The sequence below is a fragment of the Carcharodon carcharias genome, chromosome 20 (genome assembly GCF_017639515.1).
Source record: "Carcharodon carcharias isolate sCarCar2 chromosome 20, sCarCar2.pri, whole genome shotgun sequence".
NCBI classification, from domain to species: domain Eukaryota; kingdom Metazoa; phylum Chordata; class Chondrichthyes; order Lamniformes; family Lamnidae; genus Carcharodon; species Carcharodon carcharias.
Genome location: NC_054486.1, coordinates 115,441,532 through 115,468,175, shown reverse-complemented (window position 1 = coordinate 115,468,175; position 26,644 = coordinate 115,441,532). Strand labels below are relative to the sequence as shown.

At 43.5% G+C, this 26,644-nt stretch overlaps 1 protein-coding gene across 3 annotated transcripts in view; it reads right to left on the bottom strand.

Moving 5' to 3' along the window:
- Window positions 1-26,327, bottom strand: part of esrrb (estrogen-related receptor beta) — a 184,922-nt gene extending 158,595 nt beyond the window's left edge. For 2 of the 3 annotated variants that reach the window (XM_041214591.1, XM_041214592.1), the window contains exon 1: window positions 25,922-26,315. In XM_041214591.1, the coding sequence (XP_041070525.1) occupies window positions 25,922-26,315 (394 nt within the window). Of the gene's footprint in view, window positions 1-25,921 lie in introns of all 3 variants that reach the window. The other variant, XM_041214593.1, reaches the window with a different exon arrangement.
- Window positions 26,328-26,644: the final 317 nt, after the last annotated feature.

The following is a 26,644-nucleotide window of genomic DNA, read 5'->3' as shown; positions in this document are numbered from 1 at the left end:
TAATAGGACAGGTAGATAAGTTGGGAAATAGGACTGATAGATAAGGTGGGAAATAGGACAGGAAGATAAGGTGGGTAATGGGACAGGTAGATAAGATGGGTAATGGGACAGGTAGATAAGTTGAGTAATAGGACAGGTAGATAAGCTGGGTAATGGGACAGGTAGATAAGTTGGGTAATGGGACAGGTAGATAAGTTGAGTAATAGGACAGGTAGATACGTTCATTAATAGGACAGGTAGATAAGTTGGGTAATGGGACAGTTAGATAAGTTGGGTAATAGGAAAGGTAGATGAGTTGGGTAATAGGACAGGTAGATAAGGTGGGTAATAGGACAGGTAGATAAGGTGGTTAATAGGACAGGTAGATGAGTTGGGTAATAGGACAGGTAGATAAGTTGGGTAATAGGACAGGCAGATAAGTTGGGTAACGGGACAGGTAGATAAGGTGGGTAATGGGACAGGTAGATTAGCTGGGTAATGGGACAGGAAGATAAGTTGGGTAATAGGACAGGTAGATAAGGTGGGTAATAGGACAGGTAGATAAGTTGGGTAATAGGACAGTTAGATAAGTTGGGTAATAGGACAGGTTGATAAGGTGGGTAATGGGACAGGTAGATATGGTGGGTTTTTGGACAGGTAGATAAGGTGCATAATAGGACAGGTACAGAGTGTGGGTAATAGGACAGGTAGATAATTTGGGTAATGGGACAGTTAGATAAGTTGGGTAATAGGACAGGTAGATGAGTTGGGTAATAGGACAGGTAGATAAGGTGGGTAATAGGACAGGTAGATGAGTTGGGTAATAGGACAGGTAGATAAGGTGGGTAATAGGACAGGTAGATAAGGTGGGTAATAGGACAGGTAGATAATTTGGGTAATAGGACAGGTAGATGAGTTGGGTAATAGGACAGGTAGATAAGGTGGGTAATAGGACAGGTAGATAAGGTGGGTAATAGGACAGGTTGATAAGGTGGGTAAAGGGACAGTTAGATATGGTGGGTTTTTGGACAGGTATACAAGGTGCATAATAGGACAGGTACAGAGTGCGGGTAATAGGACAGGTAGATAAGTTGGGTAATGGGACAGTTAGATAAGTTGGGTAATAGGACAGGTAGATGAGGTGGGTAATGGGACAGGTAGAAAAGTTGGGTAACAGGACAGGTAGATAAGTTGGGTAATAGGACAGGTAGATAAGGTGGATAATAGGACAGGTAGATAGGGTGTGTAATAGGACAGGTGGATAAGGTGGATAATAGAACAGGTAGATAAGGTGGGTAATAGGACAGGTAGATAAGTTGGGAAATAGGACTGATAGATAAGGTGGGAAATAGGACAGGTATTTAAGATGGGTAATAGGACAGGTAGATAAGGTGGGTAATAGGACAGGTAGATAAGCTGGGTAATGGGACAGGTAGATAAGATGGGTAATAGGACAGGTAGATAAGGTGGGTAATAGGACAGGTAGATAAGTTGGGTAATAGGACAGGTAGATAAGTTGGGTAATAGGACAGGTAGATAGGGTGGGTAATGGACAGGTAGATAAGGTGGGTAATGGGACAGGTAGATAAGGTGGGTAATGGGACAGGTAGATAAGGTGGGTAATAGGACAGGTAGATAAGTTGGGTAATAGGACAGGTAGATAAGGTGGGTAAAGGGACAGGTAGATAAGGTGGGTAAAGGGACAGGTAGATAAGGTGGGTAATGGGACAGGTGGATAAGGTGGGTAATGGGACAGGTAGATAAGGTGGGTAATGGGACAGGTAGATAAGGTGGGTAATGGGACAGGTAGATAAGTTGGGTAATGGGACAGGTAGATAAGGTGGGTAATAGGACAGGTAGATAAGGTAGGTAATAGGACAGGTAGATAAGGTGGGTATAGGACAGGTAGATAAGGTGGGTAATAGGACAGGTAGATAAGGTGGGTAATAGGACAGGTAGATAAGGTGGGTAAAAGGACAGGTAGATACGGTGGGTAATAGGACAGTAGAAAAGTTGGGTAAAAGGACAGGTAGATAGGTTCGGTAATGGGACAGGTTAGATAAGGTGCGTAATAGGAAAGTGGATACTTTGGGTAATAGGACAGGTAGATAAGGTGGTAATAGGACTGTGGATACTTTGGGTAAAGGACAGTTGATAAGGTGGGTAATAGGACAGGTAGATAAGGTGGGTAATAGGACAGGTAGATAAGGTGGGTAATAGGACAGGTGGATAGGGTGAGTAATAGGCAGGTAGATAAGGCTGAGTAATAGAGACAGTAGATACGGTGAGTAATAGAACAGGTTAGATAAGGTGGAGTAATAGACTGGTAGATAAGGCTGAGGTAAAAGGACAGGTAGATAAGCTGAGTAATAGAACAGGTAGATAGGTGGTAATAGGACAGGTAGATAAGGTGGATAATATGAAAGGTAGATAAGTGAGTAATAGGAACAGGTAGATAAGGTGGTAATAGGACAGGTAGATAAGGTGAGTAATAGGACAGGTAGATAAGGTAGGTAATAGGACAGGTAGATAAGGTGGATAATAGAACAAGTGGATAAGGTGGGTAATAGGACAGGTAGATACGGTGGGTAATAGGTCCAGTAGATAGGGTGAGTAATAGGACATGTAGATAGGGTGGGTAATAGGACAGGTAGATAGGGTTGGTAATAGGACAGGTAGATAGGGTGGGTAATAGGACAGGAAGATAAGGTGGGTAATAGGACAGGTAGATAAGGTGGGTAATAGGTCCAGTAGATAGGTGAGTAATAGGACAGGTAGTTAAGGTTTGTAATAGGACAGGTAGATAGGGTGGGTAATAGGACAGGTAGATAAGGTGGATAATAGAACAGGTGGATAAGGTGGGTAATAGGACAGGTAGATAAAGTAGGTAATAGGACAGGTAGATAAGGTGGGTAATAGGACAGGTAGTTAATTTGGGTAATTGGTCCGGTAGATATGGTGATTAATAGGACAGGTAGATAAGGTTGGTAATAGGACAGGTAGATAAGGTGGGTAATGGGACAGGTAGATAAGGTGAGTAATAGGACAGGTAGATACGTTCATTAATAGGACAGGTAGATAAGTTGGATAATGGGACAGTTAGATAAGTTGGGTAATAGGACAGGTAGATGAGTTGGGTAATAGGACAGGTAGATAAGGTGGGTAATAGGACAGGTAGATAAGGTGGGTAATAGGACAGGTAGATGAGTTGGGTAATAGGACAGGTAGATAAGTTGGGTAATAGGACAGGTAGATAAGTTGGGTAACGGGACAGGTAGATAAGGTGGGTAATGGGACAGGTATATAAGCTGGGTAATAGGACAGGTAGATAAGGTGGGTAACAGGACAGTTAGATAAGTTGGGTAATAGGACTGGTTGATAAGGTGGATAATAGGACATGTAGATAGGGAGGGTAATAGGACAGGTAGATAGGGTGTGTAATAGGACAGGTGGATAAGGTGGATAATAGAACAGGTAGATAAGTTGGGAAATAGGACTGATAGATAAGGTGGGAAATAGGACAGGTAGATAAGGTGGGTAATGGGACAGGTAGATAAGCTGGGTAATGGGACAGGTAGATAAGATGGGTAATAGGACAGGTAGATAAGATGGGTAATAGGACAGGTAGATAAGGTGGGTAATAGGACAGGTAGATAAGATGGGTAATAGGACCGGTAGATAAGTTGAGTAATAGGACAGGTATATAGGGTGGGTAAGGTGACAGGTAGATAGGTTAGGTAATAGGAAAGGTAGATAAGGTGGGTAATGGGACAGGTAGATAAGATGGGTAATAGGACAGGTAGATAAGGTGGGTAATAGGACAGGTAGATAAGTTGGGTAATAGGACAGGTAAATAAGTTGGGTAACGGGACAGGTAGATAAGGTGGGTAATGGGACAGGTAGACTAGGTGGGTAATGGGACAGGAAGATAAGTTGGGTAATAGGACAGGTAGATAAGGTGGGTAATAGGACAGGTGGATAAGGTGGGTAATGGGACAGGTAGATAAGGAGGGTAATGGGACAGGTAGATAAGGTGGGTAATGGGACAGGTAGATAAGGTGAGTAATAGGACAGGTAGATACGTTCATTAATAGGACAGGTAGATAAGTTGGGTAATGGGACAGTTAGATAAGTTGGGTAATAGGACAGGTAGATGAGTTGGGTAATAGGACAGGTAGATAAGGTGGGTAATAGGACAGGTAGATAAGGTGGGTAATAGGACAGGTAGATGAGTTGGGTAATAGGACAGGTAGATAAGTTGGGTAATAGGACAGGTAGATAAGTTGGGTAACGGGACAGGTAGATAAGGTGGGTAATGGGACAGGTAGATTAGCTGGGTAATAGGACAGGTAGATAAGGTGGGTAACAGGACAGTTAGATGAGTTGGGTAATAGGACTGGTTGATAAGGTGGATAATAGGACATGTAGATAGGGAGGGTAATAGGACAGGTAGATAGGGTGTGTAATAGGACAGGTGGATAAGGTGGATAATAGAACAGGTAGATAAGGTGGGTAATAGGACAGGTAGATAAGTTGGGAAATAGGACTGATAGATAAGGTGGGAAATAGGACAGGTAGATAAGGTGGGTAATGGGACAGGTAGATAAGCTGGGTAATGGGACAGGTAGATAAGATGGGTAATAGGACAGGTAGATAAGGTGGGTAATAGGACAGGTAGATAAGATGGGTAATAGGACCGGTAGATAAGTTGAGTAATAGGACAGGTATATAGGGTGGGTAAGGTGACAGGTAGATAGGTTAGGTAATAGGAAAGGTAGATAAGGTGGGTAATGGGACAGGTAGATAAGATGGGTAATAGGACAGGTAGATAAGGTGGGTAATAGGACAGGTAGATAAGTTGGGTAATAGGACATGTAAATAAGTAGGGTAACGGGACAGGTAGATAAGGTGGGTAATGGGACAGGTAGACTAGGTGGGTAATGGGACAGGAAGATAAGTTGGGTAATAGGACAGGTAGATAAGGTGGGTAATAGGACAGGTGGATAAGGTTGGTAATGGGACAGGTAGATAAGGAGGGTAATGGGACAGGTAGATAAGGTGGGTAATGGGACAGGTAGATAAGTTGGGTAATGGGACAGGTAGATAAGGTGAGTAATAGGACAGGTAGATACGTTCATTAATAGGACAGGTAGATAAGTTGGGTAATGGGACAGTTAGATAAGTTGGGTAATAGGACAGGTAGATGAGTTGGGTAATAGGACAGGTAGATAAGGTGGGTAATAGGACAGGTAGATAAGGTGGGTAATAGGACAGGTAGATGAGTTGGGTAATAGGACAGGTAGATAGGGTGGGTAATGGGACAGGTAGATAAGGTGGGAAATAGGACAGGTAGATAAGTTGGGTAAAGGGACAGGTAGATAAGTTGGGTAATAGGACAGGTAGATAAGTTGGGTAATAGGACAGTTAGATAAGTTGGGTAATAGGACAGGTTGATAAGGTGGGTAATGGGACAGGTAGATATGGTGGGTTTTTGGACAGGAAGATAAGGTGCATAATAGGACAGGTACAGAGTGTGGGTAATAGGACAGGTAGATAATTTGGGTAATGGGACAGTTAGATAAGTTGGGTAATAGGACAGGTAGATGAGTTGGGTAATAGGACAGGTAGATAAGGTGGGTAATAGGACAGGTAGATGAGTTGGGTAATAGGACAGGTAGATAAGGTGGGTAATAGGACAGGTAGATAAGGTGGGTAATAGGACAGGTAGATAATTTGGGTAATAGGACAGGTAGATGAGTTGGGTAATAGGACAGGTAGATAAGGTGGGTAATAGGACAGTTAGATAAGGTGGGTAATAGGACAGGTTGATAAGGTGGGTAAAGGGACAGTTAGATATGGTGGGTTTTTGGACAGGTATACAAGGTGCATAATAGGACAGGTACAGAGTGCGGGTAATAGGACAGGTAGATAAGTTGGGTAATGGGACAGTTAGATAAGTTGGGTAATAGGACAGGTAGATGAGGTGGGTAATGGGACAGGTAGAAAAGTTGGGTAACAGGACAGGTAGATAAGTTGGGTAATAGGACAGGTAGATAAGGTGGATAATAGGACAGGTAGATAGGGTGTGTAATAGGACAGGTGGATAAGGTGGATAATAGAACAGGTAGATAAGGTGGGTAATAGGACAGGTAGATAAGTTGGGAAATAGGACTGATAGATAAGGTGGGAAATAGGACAGGTAGATAAGGTGGGTAATGGGACAGGTAGATAAGGTGGGTAATGGGACAGGTAGATAAGGTGGGTAATAGGACAGGTAGATAAGGTGGGTAATAGGACAGGTAGATAAGGTGGGTAATAGGACAGGTAGATAAGGTGAGTAATAGGACAGGTAGATAAGGTGGTTAATAGGACAGGTAGATAAGGTGGGTAATAGGACAGGTAGATAAGGTGAGTAATAGGACAGGTAGATAAGCTGGGTAATGGGACAGGTAGATAAGATGAGTAATAGGACAGGTAGATAAGGTGGGTAATAGGACAGGTAGATAAGATGGGTAATAGGACCGGTAGATAAGTTGAGTAATAGGACAGGTATATAGGGTGGGTAATGTGACAGGTAGATAGGTTGGGTAATAGGAAAGGTAGATAAGGTGGGTAATGGGACAGGTAGATAAGATGGGTAATAGGACAGGTAGATAAGGTGGGTAATAGGACAGGAAGATAAGTTGGGTAAAGGGACAGGTAGATAAGGTGGGTAATGGAACAGGTGGATAAGGTGGGTAATGGGACAGGTGGATAAGGTGGGTAATGGGACAGGTAGATAAGGTGGGTAATGGGACAGATAGATAAGGTGGGTAATGGGACAGGTAGATAAGTTGGGTAATGGGACAGGTGGATAAGGTGGGTAATAGGACAGGTAGATAAGGTAGGTAATAGGACAGGTAGATAAGGTGGGTTATGGGACAGGTAGATAAGGTGGGTAATAGGACAGGTAGATAAGGTGGGTAATAGGAGAGGTAGATAAGGAGGGTAAAAGGACAGGTAGATAAGGTGGGTAATAGGACAGGTAGAAAAGTTGGGTAAAAGGACAGGTAGATAGGTTCGGTAATGGGACAGGTAGATGAGGTGCGTAATAGGAAAGGTGGATACTTTGGGTAATAGGACAGGTAGATAAGGTGCGTAATAGGAAATGTGGATACTTTGGGTAATAGGACAGTTGGATAAGGTGGGTAATAGGACAGGTAGATAAGGTGGGTAATAGGACAGGTAGATAAGGTGGGTAATAGGACAGGTGGATAGGGTGAGTAATAGGACAGGTAGATAAGGTGAGTAATAGGACAGGTAGATACGGTGAGTAATAGAACAGGTAGATAAGGTGAGTAATAGGACTGGTAGATAAGGTGGGTAAAAGGACAGGTAGATAAGCTGAGTAATAGAACAGGTAGATAAGGTGAGTAATAGGACAGGTAGATAAGGTGGATAATATGAAAGGTAGATAAGCTGAGTAATAGAACAGGTAGATAAGGTGAGTAATAGGACAGGTAGATAAGGTAGGTAATAGGACAGGTAGATAAGGTGGATAATAGAACAAGTGGATAAGGTGGGTAATAGGACAGGTAGATACGGTGGGTAATAGGTCCAGTAGATAGGGTGAGTAATAGGACATGTAGATAGGGTGGGTAATAGGACAGGTAGATAGGGTTGGTAATAGGACAGGTAGATAGGGTGGGTAATAGGACAGGAAGATAAGGTGGGTAATAGGACAGGTAGATAAGGTGGGTAATAGGTCCAGTAGATAGGGTGAGTAATAGGACAGGTAGTTAAGGTTTGTAATAGGACAGGTAGATAGGGTGGGTAATAGGACAGGTAGATAAGGTGGATAATAGAACAGGTGGATAAGGTGGGTAATAGGACAGGTAGATAAAGTAGGTAATAGGACAGGTAGATAAGGTGGGTAATAGGACAGGTAGTTAATTTGGGTAATTGGTCCGGTAGATATGGTGATTAATAGGACAGGTAGATAAGGTTGGTAATAGGACAGGTAGATAAGGTGGGTAATGGGACAGGTAGATAAGGTGAGTAATAGGACAGGTAGATACGTTCATTAATAGGACAGGTAGATAAGTTGGGTAATGGGACAGTTAGATAAGTTGGGTAATAGGACAGGTAGATGAGTTGGGTAATAGGACAGGTAGATAAGGTGGGTAATAGGACAGGTAGATAAGGTGGGTAATAGGACAGGTAGATGAGTTGGGTAATAGGACAGGTAGATAAGTTGGGTAATAGGACAGGTAGATAAGTTGGGTAACGGGACAGGTAGATAAGGTGGGTAATGGGACAGGTATATTAGCTGGGTAATAGGACAGGTAGATAAGGTGGGTAACAGGACAGTTAGATAAGTTGGGTAATAGGACTTGTTGATAAGGTGGATAATAGGACATGTAGATAGGGAGGGTAATAGGACAGGTAGATAGGGTGTGTAATAGGACAGGTAGATAAGGTGGATAATAGAACAGGTAGATAAGTTGGGAAATAGGACTGATAGATAAGGTGGGAAATAGGACAGGTAGATAAGGTGGGTAATGGGACAGGTAGATAAGCTGGGTAATGGGACAGGTAGATAAGATGGGTAATAGGACAGGTAGATAAGGTGGGTAATAGGACAGGTAGATAAGATGGGTAATAGGACTGATAGATAAGGTGGGAAATAGGGACAGGTAGATAAGGTGGGTAATGGGACAGGTAGATAAGCTGGGTAATGGGACAGGTAGATAAGATGGGTAATAGGACAGGTAGATAAGGTGGGTAATAGGACAGGTAGATAAGATGGGTAATAGGACCGGTAGATAAGTTGAGTAATAGGACAGGTATATAGGGTGGGTAAGGTGACAGGTAGATAGGTTAGGTAATAGGAAAGGTAGATAAGGTGGGTAATGGGACAGGTAGATAAGATGGGTAATAGGACAGGTAGATAAGGTGGGTAATAGGACAGGTAGATAAGTTGGGTAATAGGACAGGTAAATAAGTTGGGTAACGGGACAGGTAGATAAGGTGGGTAATGGGACAGGTAGACTAGGTGGGTAATGGGACAGGAAGATAAGTTGGGTAATAGGACAGGTAGATAAGGTGGGTAATAGGACAGGTGGATAAGGTGGGTAATGGGACAGGTAGATAAGGAGGGTAATGGGACAGGTAGATAAGGTGGGTAATGGGACAGGTAGATAAGTTGGGTAATGGGACAGGTAGATAAGGTGAGTAATAGGACAGGTAGATACGTTCATTAATAGGACAGGTAGATAAGTTGGGTAATGGGACAGTTAGATAAGTTGGGTAATAGGACAGGTAGATGAGTTGGGTAATAGGACAGGTAGATAAGGTGGGTAATAGGACAGGTAGATAAGGTGGGTAATAGGACAGGTAGATAAGGTGAGTAATAGGACAGGTAGATAAGCTGGGTAATGGGACAGGTAGATAAGATGAGTAATAGGACAGGTAGATAAGGTGGGTAATAGGACAGGTAGATAAGATGGGTAATAGGACCGGTAGATAAGTTGAGTAATAGGACAGGTATATAGGGTGGGTAATGTGACAGGTAGATAGGTTGGGTAATAGGAAAGGTAGATAAGGTGGGTAATGGGACAGGTAGATAAGATGGGTAATAGGACAGGTAGATAAGGTGGGTAATAGGACAGGAAGATAAGTTGGGTAAAGGGACAGGTAGATAAGGTGGGTAATGGGACAGGTGGATAAGGTGGGTAATGGGAGAGGTGGATAAGGTGGGTAATGGGACAGGTAGATAAGGTGGGTAATGGGACAGATAGATAAGGTGGGTAATGGGACAGGTAGATAAGTTGGGTAATGGGACAGGTAGATAAGGTGGGTAATAGGACAGGTAGATAAGGTAGGTAATAGGACAGGTAGATAAGGTGGGTTATGGGACAGGTAGATAAGGTGGGTAATAGGACAGGTAGATAAGGTGGGTAATAGGAGAGGTAGATAAGGAGGGTAAAAGGACAGGTAGATAAGGTGGGTAATAGGACAGGTAGAAAAGTTGGGTAAAAGGACAGGTAGATAGGTTCGGTAATGGGACAGGTAGATAAGGTGCGTAATAGGAAAGGTGGATACTTTGGGTAATAGGACAGGTAGATAAGGTGCGTAATAGGAAATGTGGATACTTTGGGTAATAGGACAGTTGGATAAGGTGGGTAATAGGACAGGTAGATAAGGTGGGTAATAGGACAGGTAGATAAGGTGGGTAATAGGACAGGTGGATAGGGTGAGTAATAGGACAGGTAGATACGGTGAGTAATAGAACAGGTAGATAAGGTGAGTAATAGGACTGGTAGATAAGGTGGGTAAAAGGACAGGTAGATAAGCTGAGTAATAGAACAGGTAGATAAGGTGAGTAATAGGACAGGTAGATAAGGTGGATAATATGAAAGGTAGATAAGCTGAGTAATAGAACAGGTAGATAAGGTGAGTAATAGGACAGGTAGTTAAGGTAGGTAATAGGACAGGTAGATAAGGTGGATAATAGAACAAGTGGATAAGGTGGGTAATAGGACAGGTAGATACGGTGGGTAATAGGTCCAGTAGATAGGGTGAGTAATAGGACATGTAGATAGGGTGGGTAATAGGACAGGTAGATAGGGTTGGTAATAGGACAGGTAGATAGGGTGGGTAATAGGACAGGAAGATAAGGTGGGTAATAGGACAGGTAGATAAGGTGGGTAATAGGTCCAGTAGATAGGGTGAGTAATAGGACAGGTAGTTAAGGTTTGTAATAGGACAGGTAGATAGGGTGGGTAATAGGACAGGTAGATAAGGTGGATAATAGAAACAGGTGGATAAGGTGGGTAATAGGACAGGTAGATAAAGTAGGTAATAGGACAGGTAGATAAGGTGGGTAATAGGACAGGTAGTTAATTTGGGTAATTGGTCCGGTAGATATGGTGATTAATAGGACAGGTAGATAAGGTTGGTAATAGGACAGGTAGATAAGGTGGGTAATGGGACAGGTAGATAAGGTGAGTAATAGGACAGGTAGATACGTTCATTAATAGGACAGGTAGATAAGTTGGGTAATGGGACAGTTAGATAAGTTGGGTAATAGGACAGGTAGATGAGTTGGGTAATAGGACAGGTAGATAAGGTGGGTAATAGGACAGGTAGATAAGGTGGGTAATAGGACAGGTAGATGAGTTGGGTAATAGGACAGGTAGATAAGTTGGGTAATAGGACAGGTAGATAAGTTGGGTAACGGGACAGGTAGATAAGGTGGGTAATGGGACAGGTATATTAGCTGGGTAATAGGACAGGTAGATAAGGTGGGTAACAGGACAGTTAGATAAGTTGGGTAATAGGACTTGTTGATAAGGTGGATAATAGGACATGTAGATAGGGAGGGTAATAGGACAGGTAGATAGGGTGTGTAATAGGACAGGTAGATAAGGTGGATAATAGAACAGGTAGATAAGTTGGGAAATAGGACTGATAGATAAGGTGGGAAATAGGACAGGTAGATAAGGTGGGTAATGGGACAGGTAGATAAGCTGGGTAATGGGACAGGTAGATAAGATGGGTAATAGGACAGGTAGATAAGGTGGGTAATAGGACAGGTAGATAAGATGGGTAATAGGACTGATAGATAAGGTGGGAAATAGGACAGGTAGATAAGGTGGGTAATGGGACAGGTAGATAAGCTGGGTAATGGGACAGGTAGATAAGATGGGTAATAGGACAGGTAGATAAGGTGGGTAATAGGACAGGTAGATAAGATGGGTAATAGGACCGGTAGATAAGTTGAGTAATAGGACAGGTATATAGGGTGGGTAAGGTGACAGGTAGATAGGTTAGGTAATAGGAAAGGTAGATAAGGTGGGTAATGGGACAGGTAGATAAGATGGGTAATAGGACAGGTAGATAAGGTGGGTAATAGGACAGGTAGATAAGTTGGGTAATAGGACAGGTAAATAAGTTGGGTAACGGGACAGGTAGATAAGGTGGGTAATGGGACAGGTAGACTAGGTGGGTAATGGGACAGGAAGATAAGTTGGGTAATAGGACAGGTAGATAAGGTGGGTAATAGGACAGGTGGATAAGGTGGGTAATGGGACAGGTAGATAAGGAGGGTAATGGGACAGGTAGATAAGGTGGGTAATGGGACAGGTAGATAAGTTGGGTAATGGGACAGGTAGATAAGGTGAGTAATAGGACAGGTAGATACGTTCATTAATAGGACAGGTAGATAAGTTGGGTAATGGGACAGTTAGATAAGTTGGGTAATAGGACAGGTAGATGAGTTGGGTAATAGGACAGGTAGATAAGGTGGGTAATAGGACAGGTAGATAAGGTGGGTAATAGGACAGGTAGATAAGGTGAGTAATAGGACAGGTAGATAAGCTGGGTAATGGGACAGGTAGATAAGATGAGTAATAGGACAGGTAGATAAGGTGGGTAATAGGACAGGTAGATAAGATGGGTAATAGGACCGGTAGATAAGTTGAGTAATAGGACAGGTATATAGGGTGGGTAATGTGACAGGTAGATAGGTTGGGTAATAGGAAAGGTAGATAAGGTGGGTAATGGGACAGGTAGATAAGATGGGTAATAGGACAGGTAGATAAGGTGGGTAATAGGACAGGAAGATAAGTTGGGTAAAGGGACAGGTAGATAAGGTGGGTAATGGGACAGGTGGATAAGGTGGGTAATGGGACAGGTGGATAAGGTGGGTAATGGGACAGGTAGATAAGGTGGGTAATGGGACAGATAGATAAGGTGGGTAATGGGACAGGTAGATAAGTTGGGTAATGGGACAGGTAGATAAGGTGGGTAATAGGACAGGTAGATAAGGTAGGTAATAGGACAGGTAGATAAGGTGGGTTATGGGACAGGTAGATAAGGTGGGTAATAGGACAGGTAGATAAGGTGGGTAATAGGAGAGGTAGATAAGGAGGGTAAAAGGACAGGTAGATAAGGTGGGTAATAGGACAGGTAGAAAAGTTGGGTAAAAGGACAGGTAGATAGGTTCGGTAATGGGACAGGTAGATAAGGTGCGTAATAGGAAAGGTGGATACTTTGGGTAATAGGACAGGTAGATAAGGTGCGTAATAGGAAATGTGGATACTTTGGGTAATAGGACAGTTGGATAAGGTGGGTAATAGGACAGGTAGATAAGGTGGGTAATAGGACAGGTAGATAAGGTGGGTAATAGGACAGGTGGATAGGGTGAGTAATAGGACAGGTAGATAAGGTGAGTAATAGGACAGGTAGATACGGTGAGTAATAGAACAGGTAGATAAGGTGAGTAATAGGACTGGTAGATAAGGTGGGTAATAGGACAGGTAGATAAGCTGAGTAATAGAACAGGTAGATAAGGTGAGTAATAGGACAGGTAGATAAGGTGGATAATATGAAAGGTAGATAAGCTGAGTAATAGAACAGGTAGATAAGGTGAGTAATAGGACAGGTAGATAAGGTAGGTAATAGGACAGGTAGATAAGGTGGATAATAGAACAAGTGGATAAGGTGGGTAATAGGACAGGTAGATACGGTGGGTAATAGGTCCAGTAGATAGGGTGAGTAATAGGACATGTAGATAGGGTGGGTAATAGGACAGGTAGATAGGGTTGGTAATAGGACAGGTAGATAGGGTGGGTATAGGACAGGAAGATAAGGTGGGTAATAGGACAGGTAGATAAGGTGGGTAATAGGTCCAGTAGATAGGGTGAGTAATAGGACAGGTAGTTAAGGTTTGTAATAGGACAGGTAGATAGGGTGGGTAATAGGACAGGTAGATAAGGTGGATAATAGAACAGGTGGATAAGGTGGGTAATAGGACAGGTAGATAAAGTAGGTAATAGGACAGGTAGATAAGGTGGGTAATAGGACAGGTAGTTAATTTGGGTAATTGGTCCGGTAGATATGGTGATTAATAGGACAGGTAGATAAGGTTGGTAATAGGACAGGTAGATAAGGTGGGTAATGGGACAGGTAGATAAGGTGAGTAATAGGACAGGTAGATACGTTCATTAATAGGACAGGTAGATAAGTTGGGTAATGGGACAGTTAGATAAGTTGGGTAATAGGACAGGTAGATGAGTTGGGTAATAGGACAGGTAGATAAGGTGGGTAATAGGACAGGTAGATAAGGTGGGTAATAGGACAGGTAGATGAGTTGGGTAATAGGACAGGTAGATAAGTTGGGTAATAGGACAGGTAGATAAGTTGGGTAACGGGACAGGTAGATAAGGTGGGTAATGGGACAGGTATATTAGCTGGGTAATAGGACAGGTAGATAAGTTGGGTAACAGGACAGTTAGATAAGTTGGGTAATAGGACTGGTTGATAAGGTGGATAATAGGACATGTAGATAGGGAGGGTAATAGGACAGGTAGATAGGGTGTGTAATAGGACAGGTGGATAAGGTGGATAATAGAACAGGTAGATAAGTTGGGAAATAGGACTGATAGATAAGGTGGGAAATAGGACAGGTAGATAAGGTGGGTAATGGGACAGGTAGATAAGCTGGGTAATGGGACAGGTAGATAAGATGGGTAATAGGACAGGTAGATAAGGTGGGTAATAGGACAGGTAGATAAGATGGGTAATAGGACTGATAGATAAGGTGGGAAATAGGACAGGTAGATAAGGTGGGTAATGGGACAGGTAGATAAGCTGGGTAATGGGACAGGTAGATAAGATGGGTAATAGGACAGGTAGATAAGGTGGGTAATAGGACAGGTAGATAAGATGGGTAATAGGACCGGTAGATAAGTTGAGTAATAGGACAGGTATATAGGGTGGGTAAGGTGACAGGTAGATAGGTTAGGTAATAGGAAAGGTAGATAAGGTGGGTAATGGGACAGGTAGATAAGATGGGTAATAGGACAGGTAGATAAGGTGGGTAATAGGACAGGTAGATAAGTTGGGTAATAGGACAGGTAGATAAGTTGGGTAACGGGACAGGTAGATAAGGTGGGTAATAGGACAGGTAGATGAGTTGGGTAATAGGACAGGTAGATAAGTTGGGTAATAGGACAGGTAGATAAGTTGGGTAACGGGACAGGTAGATAAGGTGGGTAATGGGACAGGTATATTAGCTGGGTAATAGGACAGGTAGATAAGGTGGGTAACAGGACAGTTAGATAAGTTGGGTAATAGGACTGGTTGATAAGGTGGATAATAGGACATGTAGATAGGGAGGGTAATAGGACAGGTAGATAGGGTGTGTAATAGGACAGGTAGATAAGGTGGATAATAGAACAGGTAGATAAGTTGGGAAATAGGACTGATAGATAAGGTGGGAAATAGGACAGGTAGATAAGGTTGGTAATGGGACAGGTAGATAAGCTGGGTAATGGGACAGGTAGATAAGATGGGTAATAGGACAGGTAGATAAGGTGGGTAATAGGACAGGTAGATAAGATGGGTAATAGGACTGATAGATAAGGTGGGAAATAGGACAGGTAGATAAGGTGGGTAATGGGACAGGTAGATAAGCTGGGTAATGGGACAGGTAGATAAGATGGGTAATAGGACAGGTAGATAAGGTGGGTAATAGGACAGGTAGATAAGATGGGTAATAGGACCGGTAGATAAGTTGAGTAATAGGACAGGTATATAGGGTGGGTAAGGTGACAGGTAGATAGGTTAGGTAATAGGAAAGGTAGATAATGTGGGTAATGGGACAGGTAGATAAGATGGGTAATAGGACAGGTAGATAAGGTGGGTAATAGGACAGGTAGATAAGTTGGGTAATAGGACAGGTAGATAAGTTGGGTAACGGGACAGGTAGATAAGGTGGGTAATGGGACAGGTAGATAAGGTGGGTAATGGGACAGGTAGATAAGATGGGTAATGGGACAGGTAGACTAGGTGGGTAATGGGACAGGAAGATAAGTTGGGTAATAGGACAGGTAGATAAGGTGGGTAATAGGACAGGTGGATAAGGTGGGTAATGGGACAGGTAGATAAGGAGGGTAATGGGACAGGTAGATAAGGTGGGTAATGGGACAGGTAGATAAGTTGGGTAATGGGACAGGTAGATAAGGTGAGTAATAGGACAGGTAGATACGTTCATTAATAGGACAGGTAGATAAGTTGGGTAATGGGACAGTTAGATAAGTTGGGTAATAGGACAGGTAGATGAGTTGGGTAATAGGACAGGTAGATAAGGTGGGTAATAGGACAGGTAGATAAGGTGGGTAATAGGACAGGTAGATGAGTTGGGTAATAGGACAGGTAGATAAGTTGGGTAATAGGACAGGTAGATAAGTTGGGTAACGGGACAGGTAGATAAGGTGGGTAATGGGACAGGTAGATTAGCTGGGTAATAGGACAGGTAGATAAGGTGGGTAACAGGACAGTTAGATAAGTTGGGTAATAGGACTGGTTGATAAGGTGGATAATAGGACATGTAGATAGGGAGGGTAATAGGACAGGTAGATAGGGTGTGTAATAGGACAGGTGGATAAGGTGGATAATAGAACAGGTAGATAAGGTGGGTAATAGGACAGGTAGATAAGTTGGGAAATAGGACTGATAGATAAGGTGGGAAATAGGACAGGTAGATAAGGTGGGTAATGGGACAGGTAGATAAGCTGGGTAATGGGACAGGTAGATAAGATGGGTAATAGGACAGGTAGATAAGGTGGGTAATAGGACAGGTAGATAAGATGGGTAATAGGACCGGTAGATAAGTTGAGTAATAGGACAGGTATATAGGGTGGGTAAGGTGACAGGTAGATAGGTTAGGTAATAGGAAAGGTAGATAAGGTGGGTAATGGGACAGGTAGATAAGATGGGTAATAGGACAGGTAGATAAGGTGGGTAATAGGACAGGTAGATAAGTTGGGTAATAGGACAGGTAAATCAGTTGGGTAACGGGACAGGTAGATAAGGTGGGTAATGGGACAGGTAGACTAGGTGGGTAATGGGACAGGAAGATAAGTTGGGTAATAGGACAGGTAGATAAGGTGGGTAATAGGACAGGTGGATAAGGTGGGTAATGGGACAGGTAGATAAGGAGGGTAATGGGACAGGTAGATAAGGTGGGTAATGGGACAGGTAGATAAGTTGGGTAATGGGACAGGTAGATAAGGTGAGTAATAGGACAGGTAGATACGTTCATTAATAGGACAGGTAGATAAGTTGGGTAATGGGACAGTTAGATAAGTTGGGTAATAGGACAGGTAGATGAGTTGGGTAATAGGACAGGTAGATAAGGTGGGTAATAGGACAGGTAGATAAGTAGGGAAATAGGACAGGTAGATGAGTTGGGTAATAGGACAGGTAGATAGGGTGGGTAATAGGACAGGTAGATAAGGTGGGTAATGGGACAGGTAGATATGGTGGGTTTTTGGACAGGTAGATGAGGTGCATAATAGGACAGGTACAGAGTGTGGGTAATAGGACAGGTAGATAAGGTGGGTAATAGGACAGTTAGATAAGGTGGGTAATAGGACAGGTTGATAAGGTGGGTAAAGGGACAGTTAGATATGGTGGGTTTTTGGACAGGTATACAAGGTGCATAATAGGACAGGTACAGAGTGTGGGTAATAGGACAGGTAGATAAGTTGGGTAATGGGACAGTTAGATAAGTTGGGTAATAGGACAGGTAGATGAGGTGGGTAATGGGACAGGTAGAAAAGTTGGGTAACAGGACAGGTAGATAAGTTGGGTAATAGGACAGGTAGATAAGGTGGATAATAGGACAGGTAGATAGGGTGTGTAATAGGACAGGTGGATAAGGTGGATAATAGAACAGGTAGATAAGGTGGGTAATAGGACAGGTAGATAAGTTGGGAAATAGGACTGATATATAAGGTGGGTAATAGGACACCTAGATAGGGTGGGTAATAGATCAGGTGGATAAAGTGGGTAATAGGACAGGTAGATAAGGTGGGTAATAGGACAGGTAGATAATTTGGGTAATTGGTCCGGTAGATATGGTGAGTAATAGGACAGATGGATAAGGTGAGTAATAGGACAGGTAGATAAGGTGGGAAATAGGACAGGTAGATAGGTTGGGTAATAGGAAAGGTAGATAAGGTGGGTAATGGGACAGGTAGATAAGGTGGGTAATAGGACAGGTAGATAAGGTGGGTAATGGGACAGGTAGATAAGGTGGGTAATGGGACAGGTAGATAAGGTGGGTAATAGGACAGGAAGATAAGGTGGGTAATAGGACAGGTAGATAAGGTGGGTAATCGGACAGGTAGATAGGGTGGGTAATGGGACAGGTAGATAAGGTGGGTAATGGGACAGGTAGATAAGGTGGGTAATAGGACAGGTAGATACGGTGGGTAATTGGACAGGTAGATAAGGTGGGTAATAGGACAGGTAGATAGGGTGGGTAATGGGACAGGTAGATAAGGTGGGTAATAGGACAGGTAGATAAGGTGGGTAATAGGACAGGTAGATAAGGTGGGTAATAGGACAGGTAGATACGGTGGGTAATTGGACAGGTAGATAAGGTGGGTAATAGGACAGTTAGATAAGGTGGGTAATAGGACAGGTTGATAAGGTGGGTAAAGGGACAGGTAGATATGGTGGGTTTTTGGACAGGTAGATAAGGTGCATAATAGGAAAGGTACAGAGTGTGGGTAATAGGACAGGTAGATAAGGTGGGTAATAGGACAGGTAGATGAGTTGGGTAATGGGACAGGTAGAAAAGTTGGGTAACAGGACAGGTAGATAAGTTGGGTAATAGGACAGGTAGATAAGGTGGATAATAGGACATGTAGATAGGGTGTGTAATAGGACAGGTAGTTAAGGTGTGTAATAGGACAGGTAGATAAGGTGGGTAATGGGACAGGTAGATAAGGTGGGTAATAGGACAGGTAGATAAGGTGGATAATACAACATGTGGATAAGGTGGATAATAGGACACGTAGATAGGGTGGGTAATAAAACAGGTGGATAAGGTGGGTAATAGGACAGGTAGATAGAGTGGGTAATAGGACAGGTAGATAAGGTGGGTAATAGGACAGGTAGATAAGGTGGGTAATAGGACAGTTAGATAAGGTGGGTAATAGGACAGGTTGATAAGGTGGGTAAAGGGACAGGTAGATATGGTGGGTTTTTGGACAGGTATACAAGGTGCATAATAGGACAGGTACAGAGTGTGGGTAATAGGACAGGTAGATAAGTTGGGTAATGGGACAATTAGATAAGTTGGGTAATAGGACAGGTAGATGAGCTGGGTAATAGGACAGGTAGAAAAGTTGGGTAACAGGACAGGTAGATAAGTTGGGTAATAGGACAGGTAGATAAGGTGGATAATAGGACATGTAGATAGGGAGGGTAATAGGACAAGTAGATAGGGTGTGTAATAGGACAGGTGGATAAGGTGGATAATAGAACAGGTAGATAAGGTGGGTAATAGGACAGGTAGATAAGTTGGGAAATAGGACTGATAGATAAGGTGGGAAATAGGACAGGTAGATAAGGTGGGTAATGGGACAGGTAGATAAGATGGGTAATGGGACATGTAGATAAGGTGAGTAATAGGACAGGTAGATAAGCTGGGTAATGGGACAGGTAGATAAGATGGGTAATAGGACAGGTAGATAAGGTGGGTAATAGGACAGGTAGATAAGATGGGTAATAGGACCGGTAGATAAGTTGAGTAATAGGACAGGTATATAGGGTGGGTAAGGTGACAGGTAGATAGGTTGGGTAATAGGAAAGGTAGATAAGGTGGGTAATGGGACAGGTAGATAAGATGGGTAATAGGACAGGTAGATAAGGTGGGTAATAGGACAGGTAGATAAGTTGGGTAATAGGACAGGTAGATAAGTTGGGTAATGGGACAATTAGATAAGTTGGGTAAAAGGACAGGTAGATGAGGTGGGTAATGGGACAGGTAGAAAAGTTGGGTAACAGGACAGGTAGATAAGTTGGGTAATAGGACAGGTAGATAAGGTGGATAATAGGACAGGTAGATAGGGTGTGTAATAGGACAGGTGGATAAGGTGGATAATAGAACAGGTAGATAAGGTGGGTAATAGGACAGGTAGATAAGTTGGGAAATAGGACTGATAGATAAGGTGGGAAATAGGACAGGTAGATAAGGTGGGTAATGGGACAGGTAGATAAGGTGGGTAATGGGACAGGTAGATAAGGTGAGTAATAGGACAGGTAGATAAGCTGGGTAATGGGACAGGTAGATAAGATGGGTAATGGGACAGGTAGATAAGGTGGGTAATGGGACAGATAGATAAGGTGGGTAATGGGACAGGTAGATAAGTTGGGTAATGGGACAGGTAGATAAGGTGGGTAATAGGACAGGTAGATAAGGTAGGTAATAGGACAGGTAGATAAGGTGGGTTATGGGACAGGTAGATAAGGTGGGTAATAGGACAGGTAGATAAGGTGGGTAATAGGAGAGGTAGATAAGGAGGGTAAAAGGACAGGTAGATAAGGTGGGTAATAGGACAGGTAGAAAAGTTGGGTAAAAGTACAGGTAGATAGGTTCGGTAATGGGACAGGTAGATAAGGTGCATAATAGGAAAGGTGGATACTTTGGGTAATAGGACAGGTAGATAAGGTGCGTAATAGGAAATGTGGATACTTTGGGTAATAGGACAGTCGGATAAGGTGGGTAATAGGACAGGTAGATAAGGTGGGTAATAGGACAGGTAGATAAGGTGGGTAATAGGACAGGTGGATAGGGTGAGTAATAGGACAGGTAGATAAGGTGAGTAATAGGACAGGTAGATACGGTGAGTAATAGAACAGGTAGATAAGGTGAGTAATAGGACTGGTAGATAAGGTGGGTAATAGGACAGGTAGATAAGCTGAGTAATAGAACAGGTAGATAAGGTGAGTAATAGGACAGGTAGATAAGGTGGATAATATGAAAGGTAGATAAGCTGAGTAATAGAACAGGTAGATAAGGTGAGTAATAGGACAGGTAGATAAGGTAGGTAATAGGACAGGTAGATAAGGTGGATAATAGAACAAGTGGATAAGGTGGGTAATAGGACAGGTAGATACGGTGGGTAATAGGTCCAGTAGATAGGGTGAGTAATAGGACATGTAGATAGGGTGGGTAATAGGACAGGTAGATAGGGTTGGTAATAGGACAGGTAGATAGGGTGGGTAATAGGACAGGAAGATAAGGTGGGTAATAGGACAGGTAGATAAGGTGGGTAATAGGTCCAGTAGATAGGGTGAGTAATAGGACAGGTAGTTAAGGTTTGTAATAGGACAGGTAGATAGGGTGGGTAATAGGACAGGTAGATAAGGTGGATAATAGAACAGGTGGATAAGGTGGGTAATAGGACAGGTAGATAAAGTAGGTAATAGGACAGGTAGATAAGGTGGGTAATAGGACAGGTAGTTAATTTGGGTAATTGGTCCGGTAGATATGGTGATTAATAGGACAGGTAGATAAGGTTGGTAATAGGACAGGTAGATAAGGTGGGTAATAGGACAGGTAGATAGGGTGAGTAATAGGAAAGGTAGATAAGGTGGGTAATAGGACAGGTAGATAAGGTGGGTAATAGGACAGGTAGATAAGGTGGGTAATAGGACAGGTATATAGGGTGGGTAATAAGACAGGTAGATAAGTTGGGTAATAGGGCAGGTAGATAAGGTGGGTAAAAAGATATGTAGATAGGGTCGGTTTTAGGACTGGTAGATAAGGTAATAGACAGGTAGATAGGGTGGGTAATAAGACAGGTATATAAGGTGGATAATAGAACAGGTGGATAAGGTGGGTAATAGGTCCGGTAGATAAGGTGGGTAATATGACAGGTAGATAATTTGGGTAATAGGACAGGTAGATAAGGTGGGTAATAGGATGTGTAGATAAGGTGGGTAAAAGGACAGGTAGATAGGGTGGGTAATAGGTCAGGTGGATAAGGTGGGTAATAGGACAGTTAGATATTTGGGTAATGGGACAGGTAGATAAGGTTTTTAATAGGAAAGGTAGATATGGTGGGTAATAGGACACGTAGATAAGGTGGGTAAGGGGACAGTTGATAAGGTGGGTAATAGGACAGGTAGATAAGGTGGGTAATAGGACAGGTAGATAAGGTGGGTAATAGGACAGGTAGATAAGTTGGGTAATGGGACAGGTAGATAAGGTGGGTAATAGGACAGGTAGATAAGGTGGGTAATGGGACAGGTAGATAAGGTGGGTAATAGGACAGGTAGATAAGGTGGGTAATAGGACAGGTGGATAAGGTGAGTAATAGGACAGGTAGATAAGGTGAGTAATAGGACAGGTAGATAAGGTGGGTAATGGGACAGGTAGATAAGGTGGGTAATAGGACAGGTAGATAAGGTGGGTAATGGGACAGGTAGATAAGGTGGGTAATGGGACAGTTAGATAAGGTGGGTAATGGGACAGGTAGATAGGGTGGGTAATAGGACAGGTAGATAATGTAGGTATTGGGACAGGTAGATAGGGTGGGTAATAGGACAGGTAGATAAGGTGGGTAATAGGACAGGTAGATAAGGTGGGTAATAGGACAGGTAGATAAGGTGGGTAATGGGACAGGTAGATAAGGTGAGTAATAGGACAGGTAGATAAGTTGGGTAATAGGATAGGTAGATAAGGTGGGTAATGGGACAGGTAGATAAGGTGGGTAATAGGACAGGTAGATAAGGTGAGTAATAGGACAGGTAGATATGGTGGGTAATGGGACAGGTAGATAAGTTGGGTAATGGGACAGGTAGATAAGGTGGGTAATAGGACAGGTAGATAAGGTGGGTAATAGGACAGGTAGATAAGGTGGGTAATAGGACAGGTAGATATGGTGGGTAATGGGACAGGTAGATAAGTTGGGTAATGGGACAGGTAGATAAGGTGGGTAATAGGACAGGTAGATAAGGTGGGTAATAGGACAGGTAGATAAGGTGAGTAACAGGACAGGTAGATAAGGTGAGTAATGGGACAGGTAGATAAGGTGGGTAATAGGACAGGTAGATAAGGTGAGTAACAGGACAGGTAGATAAGGTGAGTAATGGAACAGGTAGATAGGGTGGGTAATAGGACAGGTAGTTAAGGTGGGTAATAGGACAGGTAGATAAGGTGAGTAATGGGACAGGTAGATAAGGTGCATAATGGGACAGGTAGATAAGTTGGGTAATAGGACAGGTAGATAAGGTGGGTAATAGGACAGGTAGATAAGTTGGGTAATAGGACAGGTAGATAAGGTGGGTAATAGGACAGGTAGATAAGGTGGGTAACGGGACAGGTAGATAAGGTGCGTAATGGGTCAGGTAGATAAGTTGGGTAATAGGACAGGTAGATAATTTGGGTACGGAGGCAATTGCAACACTTTCCTTCAGTTACTGAGCCATGGAATAGTTTCTACCCCAGAATATTTCACTATAAGTGATTATTTATATAATTATCATTAACCAGCACAAACCTATTTTAATGCATTAAATTATCCACAACACGTATATTTCTAAAGCACCTTTAACATAATGAAACGTCCCACAAACATCACACAAACGTTACAAAACAAACTGAGAGACTGGGCAGTTTGGGGGAGATAATAGGTTAGATGCCCAAAGGCACAGTCAAAAACGTTGTTGTTAAAAAGGAGGGAAGTAATGTAGAGAGGGGGGTGGTATTGGGACAGAATTCTAGACAAAGTTAGAGAGGGGGCGGTATAGGGACAGAATTCTAGAAGTAATGTAGATAGGGGGGTGGTATTGGGACAGAATTCTAGACAAAGTTAGAGAGGGGGCGGTATAGGGACAGAATTCTAGACGTAAGGTAGAGAGGGAGGTGGTATTGGGACAGAATTCTAGAAGTAAGGTAGAGAGGGGGAGGTATAGGAACAGAATTCTAGAAGTAAGGTAGAGAGGGGGAGGTATAGGGACAGAATTCTAGACAAAGTTAGAGAGGGGGAGGTATAGGGACAGAATTCTAGAAGTAATGTAGAGAGGGGGGAGGTATAGGGACAGAATTCTAGACAAAGTTAGAGAGGGGGCGGTATAGGGACAGAATTCTAGAAGTAATGTAGAGAGGGGGGAGGTATAGGGACAGAATTCTAGAAGTAAGGTAGAGAGGGGGGAGGTATAGGGACAGAATTCTAGACGTAAGGTAGAGATGGGGAGGTATAGGGACAGAATTCTAGAAGTAAGGTAGAGAGGGAGAGGTATAGGGACAGACTTCTAGAAGTAAGGTAGAGAGGGGGCGGTATAGGGACAGAATTCTAGACAAAGTTAGAGAGGGGGCGGTATAGGGACAGAATTCTAGAAGTAATGTAGAGAGGGGGGAGGTATAGGGACAGAATTCTAGAAGTAAGGTAGAGAGGGGGAGTTATAGGGACAGAATTCTAGAAGTAATGTAGAGAGGGGGAGGTATAGGGACAGAATTCTAGAAGTAAGGTAGAGAGGGGGAGGTATAGGGACAGAGTTCTAGAAGTAAGGTAGAGAGGGGGAGGTATAGGGACAGAATTCTAGAAGTAATGTATAGAGGGGGGAGGTATAGGGACAGAATTCTAGAAGTAAGGTAGAGAGGGGGGAGATATAGGGACAGAATTCTAGAAGTAAGGTAGAGAGGGGGAGGTATAGGGACAGAATTCTAGACTTAAGGTAGAGAGGGGGAGGTATAAGGACAGAATCCTAGAAGTAAGTTAGAGAGGGGGGAGGTATAGGGACAGAATTCTAGAAGTGAGGTAGAGATGGGGAGAGGTATAGGGACAGAATTCTAGAAGTGAGGTAGGGAGAGGGGGGGAGGTATAGGGACAGAATTCTAGAAGTGAGGTAGAGAGGGTGGGGGGGATATAGGGACAGAGTTCTAGAAGTAAGGTAGAAAGGGGGGAAGGTATAGGGACAGAATTCCAGAAGTAAGGTAGAGATGGGGGAAGGTATAGGGACAGAATTCTAGATGTAAGGTAGAGATGGGGAGAGGTATAGGGACAGAATTCTAGAAGTGAGGTAGAGATGGGGAGAGGTATAGGGACAGAATTCCAGAGCTTAGGGCCCAGGCAACTGAAGGCACAGCCACCAATATTGAAGCAACTAAAATCAGGGATGTTCTAGAGACCGGAATTAGAGGAGTGCAGAGATCACAGAGGGGCTGTGGGTCTGGAGGAGATTACACACATAGGGAGGGGCCAGTGTAGGGAGGGATTTGGAAACATGGGTGAGAATTTTAAAATAAAGATAAAAGCAAAAAACTGCGGATGCTGGAAATCTAGAGCAAAACCAAAAATCCCTGGAAAAACTCAGCAGGTCTGACAGCATCTGCGGAGAGGGATACAGTTAACGTTTCGAGTCCGTATGACTCTTCATCAGGCTGCTTTACTGGAAGCCAGTGTAGGTTGGTGAGCACAGGAGGAGGAGGGGAATGGGGTTTGGTGCGAATGAAGGCAGCTTTTTCCATTCCTTCAAACAACTCAAAGTTTATGCAAGTTTAACAGGAAGCATTGAGATCATCACTGCCACCTGTTGACCCCTTGTGTTAATTACATTGTTCCACTCGATCTCTATTGGTGATCCATACGTGCAACTAATGATCCACAAAGAGGATCCATTGCTGCCACCTGGCTTTGTCCTATCACACCCGCATGTTAAAGTTCAGCGCTCTCACTTGTCAACTTTGGGTTAAGATCCATTGCTGCAAATTCTTGACATAATATATTAAACTCCACCACTCCTCTTGTTGGTGCCCTGTGTTAAGATGCAGCTCTGCCACCTACTGACCCATCTCTCCCACTTGGTTATTTTCTGTGCCCAGATTCATTACTCCTACTGGTTGACACTCTATGTTAAGATCCATCACTCATACCTGTTGACTGTACATGTTGAGACCTGTAGTCCATCTCCCCAGTTCTCCCATAAGTTAAGATCCATCAATCTGCTGTTTAAGGATCTCTTCTCCCCTTTGCCCCTTAACCCATTGACCCAGAGGTTTACTGGTCCCTGTTGGCCCATTTGTACGAAGCTGCTTTTGCCCTTAGTCCCTTTGCCCACAATGCCCTGTTGACTCCTCTGCCAGTTCTGTCCCTACCTTGAATGGTACGTTTGAAGAAAGCTTTGCAGGCTTCACAGGAGGCCACTCCATAGTGGTAACCAGATGCCACGTCTCCACACACCAGACACAGGCGTTTGGGGATAGAGTTCAGCATGTACTCGCACTTGGTTGGACAGTCCTCCAGGATCCCAGCAGAGCAGGGGTCAAAGTGCTTCCGACATGGAACAACTGCTCCAGGGCTCGAGAAGAGGGAAGGAGAGTCCAGGCAATGGGGGTGAGCTGTCAGGCTGAGGCCGTAGCCTGGGCTGGTGTCAGAAGAATCACTGGGACTATGGTGACTGATGGTGTCGATGATGGAGGCAGGACTGGATGGCTCGGTCTTGATGAAGGATCCACAGCTTGAGCTGAGATGCTGTTCCTCACTGGACATTGTGTTCAAGAGCCTGTAGGGTCAGCGAGACAGAGAGAGAGAAATCAAAAACAGAACAAAACTAGAGATTTTCCATAGGAGCAATATTCATTGGGACTCAGTTAGGCCCAATGCTCTCCAAACCCCCTCAGCAGATTGACGCTTGTACCCACTCAGGACACCTCAGAGCTACACCTGCTTGAAAACCTCTCGTCTCCCAACCCCCCAGCCCGGCCCCCCCACCTCCTGACCAGACACTCAGACGGTTCATATTGTCCATTTGCCAATAGGAATAGCCAGCAGCTTCTGAGACTCAGCCCATATCCAGCTCTGGCCATGAGAGAGCGACT